At 34.7% G+C, this 10,986-nt stretch overlaps 1 protein-coding gene across 1 annotated transcript in view; it reads right to left on the bottom strand.

The window, feature by feature from the left end:
- Nucleotides 1-10,986, bottom strand: part of LOC135202505 (uncharacterized) — a 184,020-nt gene that overhangs the window by 44,519 nt on the left and 128,515 nt on the right. The window contains 4 exon segments of the mRNA XM_064231933.1: nucleotides 42-242; nucleotides 1,026-1,216; nucleotides 3,045-3,222; nucleotides 4,077-4,155. Of these exon segments, the coding sequence (XP_064088003.1) occupies nucleotides 42-242; nucleotides 1,026-1,216; nucleotides 3,045-3,222; nucleotides 4,077-4,155 (649 nt within the window).

Raw genomic sequence — 10,986 nt, forward strand, 5'->3', positions numbered from 1 at the left:
GAGAGAGAGGGGGGGGTTCTAGACCAGGCATCCTCGCTCACCTATGCTTCCTTGCAGCTGCAACTGCTGTATCCTGAGGAAGACGTGGTGATAAGGGCGGGCTCTCAGGAGCCACGAGCAGGACAGGCCCCCAGGGAAGGCCTTTGGGTATCCAGGAGATATGAGCTTCCCTCCCCTTCCCTCCACCAGCCCTCCACACACCTTCCTGCCCCTGCTCATTGTCGCGGAGGGATAGATGGTTTCTGGGATGCAAAAGATCACATAAATGGTTTCTGTTATATTTCTGTTGTAACAAAAAATAAATAAATAAATAAATAAATAAAAGGTTGTGCAGATATGAGAAATGATTTTCATTATTTTTCCGAAAATGAAAAATAATTTTTATTATTTTTCCAAGTATGGATACTTATTTTTATTATTTTTCCCAATTATATAATTTTTTTTTCCTTTTTTTTTAAATATTAAAAACAATTTCTCTTATTTTTCCATATATGAAAAATCATTTGTATTTCTTCCAAACAAGAAAATTTATTTTTAACATTTTTCCAAAAATTAAAATAATTCCATTAATATTCCAAATATAAAAAATTATTTTTCATTTTTTTCCAAATATGAAAAATCATTTTTGTAATTTTTTCCAAATATGAAAAATTATTTGTATTATTTTTCCAAATATAGAAAATTATTTTTATTATTTTTCCAAATATGAAGTTATTTTTTTCCAAATATGAAAAATAATCTTTATCATTTTTCCAAATATGAAAAAAAAATTTCATTATTTTTCCAAATATGAGAAATTATTTTTATTATTTTTCCAAATATGGAAAATCATTTTTATTATTTCTTCCAAATAGGAAAAAGCATTTTTATTATTTTTCCAAATATAAAAAAATATCTTTATTATTTTTTACAAATATGATAAACAATTCCTATCATTTTTCCAAATATGAAAAAATTCTTTTTATAATTTTAAAAACCCTTTTATCAGTTTTCCAACCAAAGGAAGTTACAAAGATTCCACAAACCTTCTTGAACGAAGGAATAGGAGGCGTTGAATCCCTGAGCTTGGACGACCTCGTTGGTCACCAGCAAGACCTCGAGGCGTGAGTGAAGAGTCAGAATGGGCGACCTGACCTCACGCCCACAGAACCTCCCGACGAAGTCCCGGACGCCCGCGATGTCCACGGTCGTGACGTCCAGGTAATCCGCCAAGCAACTGCGGAAGGGTCAGGCTGTATATCAATTAAACAGAAACAAAGTGACGTCATCAGGGATGACCTGCATTTGAAAAATCAATGACCTGTATTTGAAATATTAATGACCTGCATTTGAAAAATCAATGACCTGTATTTGAAATATTAATGACCTGCATTTGAAAAATTAATGACCTGTAATTGAAATATTAATGAATTGCATTTGAAAAATGAATGACTTGCATTTGAAAAATTAATGACCTGCATTTGAAAAATTAATGACCTGCATTTGAAAAATTAATGACCTGTATTTGAAAAATTAATGACCTGCATTTGAAATATTAATGACCTACATTTGAAAAAATAGTGACCTGTATTTGAAAAATGACCTGCATTTGAAAAATTAATGACCTGCATTTGAAAAATTAATGACCTGAATTTGAAAAACTAATGACCTGCATCTGAAAAATTAACCATGACCTGTATTTGAAAAAATTAATGACCTGTATTTGAAAAAATTAAGTGGCCTGCAATGATATTTAAAAAATTGACCTGACCAAAAAATTTGAAAAAATAGTTGACTGTTTATTGAAAAAACTATGAAAAAAATCTGCATTTGAAAAATTTAAAATTTGACCTGTAAAAATTGTGAAAAATTAAAAGACCGCAAAAATTGAAAAATTAAAAAAGACTGCATTTGAAAAATAATGACTGGCATTTTTTTTTTTTAAAAAAATGAAAAATTAATTAAAACCGGTATTTGAAAAATTAATGACCGTATTGAAAAAATTAATGACATGCATTTGAAAAATTAATAATGACCTCAACCATTTGAAAAAATTAAGTGACCTTGTAGTTGAAAAAACCTAATTGATTTCCTCATTTGAAAACAAAATTTAAGACCTGTATTTGTTGAAAAAATTAAGGAAAAACCTGCAAATTTGAAAAAATTTAAGAAAAAACCTTTGCATTTGAAAAATTATTGACCTGGTATTTAAAAATTGAAAAATTAATTTAAAAACCTGTTTAAAATTTGAAAAATAATGAAACCTGTATTTGAAAAATTTAATGACCTGCATTTTTGAAAAAATTAAGACCTGTATTCGAAAAATTACAAATGACTTGCATTTGAAAAATTAATGACCTGTATTTGAAAAATTAATGACCTGCATTTGAAATATTAATGACCTACATTTGAAAAAATAGTGACCTGTATTTGAAAAATGACCTGCATTTGAAAAATTAATGACCTGTATTTGAAAAATTAATGACCTGTATTTGAAAAATTAATGACCTGTATTTGAAAATGAATGACCTGCATTTGAAAAATTAATGACCTGTATTTGAAAAATTAATCACCTGTATTTGAAAAATGAATGACCTGCATTTGAAAAATTAATGACCTGCATTTTAAAGAATGACCTGTATTTGAAAAATGAATGACCTGCATTTGAAATATTAATTACCTGCTTTTGAAGTGAATCATTATTACCATTACTTTTTTCAGCATTAAGAAAAAAAAAGTCTTACTTTTATTACCATCAGCACTAGCAATCAACACTGTCACCTAATATTACCATTGCTATTATTATCATTATTATGAAAGCAACAAAATAATATTACTAATATTATCAATGACACTAGCAATCAACAGTATCACTAGCAGTCAACAGTATCATCATTACCATTGCTATTATCATTATTACAACAACAAAATGTATTATCATTATGACCATGAGCACTGCCAATCAAAACTATCATCATTACCATTACTATTATCATTATCCAAAACAACTAAAAACATCACTATGATCATCAACAGCACTACCTTTCCAAACCTTCCAAACCTACCCTGCTCTGTATGGTTCCTCCAGATGGAAGGACTGGAAGACAATCCTGACCGCCTGGAACATGTCCCCCTGGAAGACGTACGTGCAACGGAGCCCCGCCTCGTAAGGATTCGGCCACCCGGGCGACGAGAAGTTCCCCGAAGTCGACGCCCGCGAGTCGAAGAAGAAGTAGCATCGACCTTGGAAGGAAGGAGACAGGAGGTCCTTAGCTTGAGAGGGATTAGAATGGAATGCAGGATTAAGGACAAAGGCTAAGAGCTGGGATCTACGAGGTCATGGGACATTTTAGGTTATGGGACCTACGAGGTCATGGGACCCACGGGGTCATGGGACCTATGAGGTCATGGGACCTACGAGGTCATGGGACCTATGAGATCATGGGACCTACGAGGTCATGGGACCTATGAGATCATGGGACCCACGAGGTCATGGGACACACGAGGTCATTCAGCGCTGAAAGGGGACTTGAGAGGCTTGAAAGGTGTAACAGGAGGAAAAAAACTTTCACAGTAGCAATATTCAAAAATTTTTAGAGAGGGGGTGGACTGTCAGGTGAAAGAAAGAGAATATGAAGAGAGGTACAGTAAAAGGGAATGAAAGAAGTTGCAAAGACCCTTAAGAAATGCTTGCAGTGCACCATCTGAACCAACCTGTTCTAAAACGCTTTGTCACACTCATTTTTCCCGGACTAATTCTAAAAAATTACACAGATATGTTTATTAAAAGCAGTATAACAAGAAGAACAAATCTTCTCACTAGATTAGAAAGGCTTTACAACATTATTGGTTCTTAGACTAAGGGATACAATCAGAATTTAAAAAAAAAAAAAAAGGAGTTGGGCAGCTTGGTTAGAAGTGGACCAATGGGAAACAAGGAAAGGATAAGGGCAGACTGCATCTGTCCAACTTAAACCATACACTGGACTACAAAAGGCCGACTGTAATCACTACCCAATCCTACGGGGTGCAACAAAGCTCCTTTCTGTGGCTTGTGTGTGTGTGTGTGTCAAGGCCAACATTTTGACAACACTTACCTAACACTTTAGAAGGTAGTAGAGTTGCGATCGCTATTAAGACGTACAGACTTGACAAGTGTTCCTCGCTTTGTCGGATCTGAAACAGAAGAAACAAATATATTCCTATAATACTATACTTCACCATTTTCTAACGTACACACCTATTTCCACTTGTGAGTTATTATCGCTTTATTCAGCGCTAGCAATAATCCTAAACTATATCAACCTGTAAAATAACATCATCTATTAATATCTCCTAATAGCTTAATATTCCATACTATTCAAACCTGCTTTCACCTCAAGTTACCACATTTCAGAATTCAAAGTTATCAACAATGTCACAAGTGTGCAACAAACGTGTATTCCTTACATCCCCAAAACTCTGTGACACTGAATGTTAAATTGATTGTCTAAAAAATTTTGGCATTTCGACTAACGAAGGTTTTCATGGAAGTTCGTTCATTTGTTTTCTTGGAAAACTTTATTATGATTATTATTATTATTTTCAGGTCCTAAAAAATATAAATTGTCAAAATATTACTAATGAGAATACATATATATATATATATATATATATATATATATATATATATATATATATATATATATATATACATATATATATATATATATATATATATATAATATATATATATATATATATATATATATATATATATATATTATATATTATATATATATAAAGACAGGTTTACTGCAATACATATCGAAAATTATAAAAACACTAACATTTAACTTAACAAGGAAGCTGGACGTATATTTTGTATTGAAAGTGTCTTTATTATTATATCTATATCTAATATCGATTATCTATACTAATATATCATATATATATCTATATATTATGCTCCTTAATAATTTTGACCTTTTAATTATCATTATTATTTTTATTAATTATTATTAATTATTATTATTATTATTATTCTTATTATTATTATTATTGAACTGGTGGATGGGTAAAAATTAAAAAAAATGAATTACGAATCGCTAGAAGTGAAATGGTATCTTGATGACCGAGGAAGGTCAGAGAATACCCGAAGGTCAGAGAATACCCGAAGGTCAGAGGATACTATCAAGACGGTCAAGCCCTTTCAACAACCGGCCTCCCCCCTCTTAAACCCCAGCCCCCACCACACGAACCCTCCTCGTAATGTAACCATTAACAATGCACTTCATTATTGGAGGGGATGAATAACATATCCTGAGAAAGCAGCGGACGCATTACTACGAAACGAGTTAATTAATTACATACACAGTGTATGCAAGAACTCATCCACAACTTTAAAGTCAACATATGACTACATAAAAAAAATTACTTTTACAAAACATCCGCTCATTAAATCGTATCAACTTTCACAAATCGGCTTTACGAAACGGCTTTCCTACCACCCGACAGACAGCGTTTCGCGTAAAAACCTGAAAAATGATTCGGCAGAAACCGCTGTTTATGAAGCCGGCCGCGTCCCGATGAAAGGAAGGGAGGGAGGGAGGGAGGGAGGGAGGGAGGGGGATCTGGTTAGCGGCCGACCTTTTTAATTGGAATCGCGTGTCACGGGAAATTTTAAACGCCTGCTTGTTATATACAATTGAGTGTGAGGTTTTAATGAAATATTTTCGGGCGATGAAAAAAATAGTAAAGTAAAAACCAATGTGCTCCGGTTTAGATTTTCACTCGTTACAAAAAAAAAATCAAACGCTTTTTTTTATATGAATATATATATTTTTTGTGGGATTATGTTACCGGTGCCTCTAATAACTAACTGCTCTTTATAGTTTTTAGAAATGTTTGTAGCGCTTTGCTTTAGCATTTAGTACGAATGCTTCTAAACGAATTTCGGAATAATTTTACTTTTGTTAGCTCGAACACAGAAAGAGAGACAGAGAGAGAAAACCACCCAGCCTTTCAGTGGAAGAGAGAGAGAGAGAGAGAGAGAGAGAGAGAGAGAGAGAGAGAGAGAGAGAAAACCACCCAGCCTCTCAGTGAAAGACAGAGACAGAGACAGAGAGAGAACCAGCCAGCCTTTCAGTGAGAGAGAGAGAGAGAGAGAGAGAGAGAGAGATAGAGAGAGAGAGAGACACCCAGCTTTTCAGTGGAAGAGAGTGGGAGACAGACAGAGAGACAGAGAGAGAACCACCCAGCCTCTCAGAGAGAGAGAGAGAGAGAGAGAGAGAGAGAGAGAGAGAACCAGCCAGCCTCTCAGTGAGAGAGAGAGAGAGAGAGAGAGAGAGAGAGAGAGAGAGAGAGAGAGAGAACCAGCCAGCCTTTCAGTGGAAGAGAGAGAGAGAGAGAGAGAGAGAGAGAGAGAGAGAGAGAGAGAGAGAGAGAGAGACCTTCCCGTGAAGAAAAATAAATAAAGAATTAGACAGAAAAAATATCAGACAAAATATTTGTATTTTAAATTGAGAGGAATGTGGTGCGGACGTTGAAACAAAACGGCAGTGAACACATTGACCGTGAGCCAGAAAATACCAGCCGTAGCCTGAGTGCAAAAAAAATAAATGAATAAACATAAAATAAATAAATAAATAAAAAAAAAAAAACACGCCTCGATGGAGATATAAAGAGGACGGGAGCTTTGCCGAAAATAAAAATAGGGTTTTACCGCTTCGTTAGACCTCGCAATGTGGCAAACGTCTTCCTTTACACTCCTTTTACCATCGTTTTTTTTATTTTACCAGCAACGAATAAAGCGAAGACTCAATCGTCTTGTATTGGGTACGGGAGTGTGATGGTTCGGTTAAAATCAAATGTTGATTGATAAATTAATTTTTCTTTTATTTGTTCCGTCTATACTATACGACAAAAGCAAAATAAATAAATAAATAAATAAAAGCAAATACAGCTGAACAGAGCTGTTGTTTGTTTTTCATCCAGAAACACAAATTTTGACGTCAGCAAAATTGAGCCGTAACTTGTTTTTCTTGGTAAAAACTGTTTCTTCATTCAGTAAAATGACTTAGGTGTTGTTGCTGCTATTGTTATTGTTGTTGTTGTTTGTTGTTGTTGCTCTCGTTCTTCTTCTTTCAGAAAAAAAACAACATTCCTGTCTGCGAAATAAATGGTTTATTAACCAAAAGTGATTCTGTTTTTGGAAAGCAGCCATTTCATTTTTAGACTGCACATGCTTCACTTGGTAAATGAATTTCTTTACAATATTTTTGAAAGCCAGCAAATTTTTTAAAATAATTATGGTGCTTGAATATCTTTCACACAAACACAAACACACACACACATACACACACACACACACACACACACACACTATACATATATATATATATATATATATATATATATCTATATATATATATATATATATATATATATATATATATATATATACAAATCTACGTAGTTTTTCTTTTTATAAAGAGTTATTCTCTTATTGAAAATACCATTAGAAGCATCGAGTGACGTCACGGCCACTGCATCAAAAATAGGAGAGATTTGGAGGCTGAAAAAGACTAAAAAAAATAGGGCAAAGAATAAAGAATAGTGGAAAATGGAAAAGTCAGAACCCAGGCAAACAAACAATAAATATATAAACAGTCAGTTTGCGCTAATGGGATAGAAGTTAGGTCACCGATGACCTGCTGTTTTTTCCTCTTTTTTAATAATTGATGTGGCAAAACTAGCTACGGGGTCACAGGAAAAAAAAACAATGATCCAGCAGAGCTTTAAAAAAAAAGCTCGTGTAATAACCAGAGCCATATCCGTGAAAGCTATATATAAAATTTTTCGGCCCTCTGATGTTTTAATATCACAATTAACAGCTTAAATAAGCTTTGTAGTTTTCGGCAGTGGTGTTTTATTTGTGGATTACACCTGATGTTTGATTGCATTATGCAATTTGCATTTCCGTCGTCCGTTCAGCAATATTGCAACAGATACATCACGGCAGAGTTTTATCGAGATTTATGACCGTCCCCTCAAAGCGCGCGCGCGAGAGAGAGAGAGAGAGAGGAGAGAGAGAGAGAGAGAGAGAGAGAGGTGGCATAAAGTAATAAGCAGTGAACGTGTGTGTGTGTGTGTGTGTGTAATAGTTAGAGAGTGAGCTTCTGTTGCTTATCAGTGTAAAATGAGAGAGAGAGAGAGAGAGAGAGAGAGAGAGAGAGAGAGAGAGAGAGAGAGAATTTTGCTGCAGGACTAAATAGACGACATGAATTCGTGAAGGTACTGTTGAGGAGGGAAATAACGTTGCTGAAAATGAGGCAGATAACGCTGAACTAAGTTGCAAACACAAAAAGTATGTTGGGCTGAAATAATGATAAAAATACATAGGGCGATGAAACGAAAATAGGTTAATGCTTTAAAAACAGTTTGGTTCTGTGTATAAAACGGAAGAGGATAGCATGGGGCGCATGCGTGCGGTCACGTAATATATATAAGAATGCTCGAAGACAATATATAAGAAACCTCGGAGCCAATATATAAAAATCCTCGAAGCCAGTATATAAAAATCCTCGGAAGCAATATTATAAAAAAAACCTCCGAAGCCAATTTTATAATAATCCTCGAAGGCAATATATAAGAATCCTCGAAGCCAATATATAAGAATCCTCGGAGCCAATATATAAAAATCCTCGAAGCCAATATATAAGAATCCTCGAAGGCAATATATAAGAATCCTCGGAGCCAATATATAAGAAATGCCTTCCGAAAGTCCAATATATAAAAAATCCTCGAGGGGCAAAAAAATATATAAGAATCCTCGGAGCCAATATACAAGAATCCTCGAAGCCAAAACCTCGCGATGCAAGGCGCAACTCGGCAGAAAAGAAAATTCTTAAAACTTCATGCCACTTTTTCCAGACCCCGGTTGTCTGGAAGTTCCTGGACCGAGTAATGTTCTTTCCTTTCGCCTTTTCCTGAGAAAAGGGGAAAGTTGTTCGTGAATTGCTGCTGCTGGTCACCTTCGCGTTCGGGGTCTTCGTAACTGCGGGAAGACTTTGGAATTGCATTTATATCTTTTCTCTGTTGCACTCAGAAAAATAATGTATACGTATGTATGGACATACCCATACCCACATCAACCAGGGGCTTGTTTGCACACCAACACACGCACATATACACTTACACACACACACACACACACACACACACACACACATATATATATATATATATATATATATATATATATATATATATTATATATAATTATAGTATATGTGTATGAAGTGTACGATGTGTTAGTTATGTATGCATGTATGTATTTGTGTGTACTATGTATATATATATATATATATATATTATATATAATATATATATATATATATATATATAGAATATTTAGATATAATTAGATATATATATATATATATATTATATATATATATATATATATATATAGAATATACTGAGAGAGAGACAGAGACACAGACAGAGACAGAGACAGACAGAGACAGAGAGTAAGCAACGTGCCTGACCATGTGTATCCCAATACCTATAAGTCAAATCACAAGGCAGAATCATATTTCCCATCTATCCATCCATTTCAAGACGAGTAAAGATCCAGTCACCACAAATACTATCTCTACACATTTTCATTCACCTCCCGACAAACTGCAAACATCGAATCTTCGACTTTCTTCCCCATCGCGAAATGAAAGTGGGTCGTCAGGGACGATAACAATCCCTCCTTTTCTTCGCGTCCTCCTGAACGGCTTCGAGGACCTACCGCATCGGAACACGTCCCTGACGGAGATGAGGAAGATGATGCCTGCTATAGTAGATTCACATCAGCTGTGCATTTGATGTCTAGGTCAGTCCCTTACGACGCTCCTGATTGGCTGTTGATAAGCCAATGACAGGGCTGTAAACTCCTAAGTCTCTCTCGAGAGAGTTCATATAGGCAGGATGTATGTTCAACCTCTCCTGAGGGATACTCAGGGGAGGTGGAACATACATCCTGCCTATGTGAACTCTCGAGAGAGAGACTGAGAGTTTCCAGCCCTGTGATTAGCTTATCAACAGCCAATCAGGAGCGGCGTAAGGGACTGGCCTAGACATCAGATGCACGGTTGATGTGAATCTACTATAGTAGGAGGACGTTTCGCTCTGTTATTATTTTTAGCGTCGCGTCGGCTGCTCTCACTACAATCATGATTTTCATAATCATGATCTTTTAATGATTGTTTTTAAATTTACTCAAACTTAAGGAATATTACGGAACTCCTTTTCTTTCAATGTATGGGATTTTTTATAATTGTTTTCCTGGTTACTTAAAATGAAAGAATATTATACGTAATTCCTTTTCTTCCAATACATGAATTAGTGTAAGTTAAGACAGTAACGGTGACTTAGATATTAAAATGTTGCACATTAAAATGTTACGTTATCAAGGAAGCAAATTAAGAGGAAGCGTTCGTGCAGCTATATTAAATAAAAACAAATATTCTTTTTTCGGCATTTTTAAACATTGCTCCATCAAAGGGGAAAAATGAAATGAAAGGAAATCGTCCTCTTAAGAACTCTTTTAAAATAAAAATTATCTTTTTAACAGAATACAGCGCTGTACAAGTAACAAAGTAACAAAACAAATCAGATATGAGAATGACAACCAGTAAGACGAACAAGCATCTCTCTCTCTCTCTCTCTCTCTCTCTCTCTCTCTCTCTCTCTCTCTCTCTCTAAAAAGATAAAATCCTTTGACTTCACACCGAAGCCGGCTTCGAAATTTATGCTCGCAGCTTTTTATGAAATATAGAGCAAATAATGGCATCATATTTTAAAAAGGGTCTTCAAGGCGTGAACTCGCAGAGAATAATATTTGGAATAAAAAATCATTTTTGATGAATCTAGATAATGGTATGATAGTGCATGTCCACATTTCGTATGAAACATCAGGAATAGACAAACACTGAGAATACCATAACATCTTTCATTCAATCACAACATTCCCAG

The sequence above is a fragment of the Macrobrachium nipponense genome, chromosome 30 (genome assembly GCF_015104395.2).
Source record: "Macrobrachium nipponense isolate FS-2020 chromosome 30, ASM1510439v2, whole genome shotgun sequence".
Lineage (NCBI taxonomy): Eukaryota > Metazoa > Arthropoda > Malacostraca > Decapoda > Palaemonidae > Macrobrachium > Macrobrachium nipponense.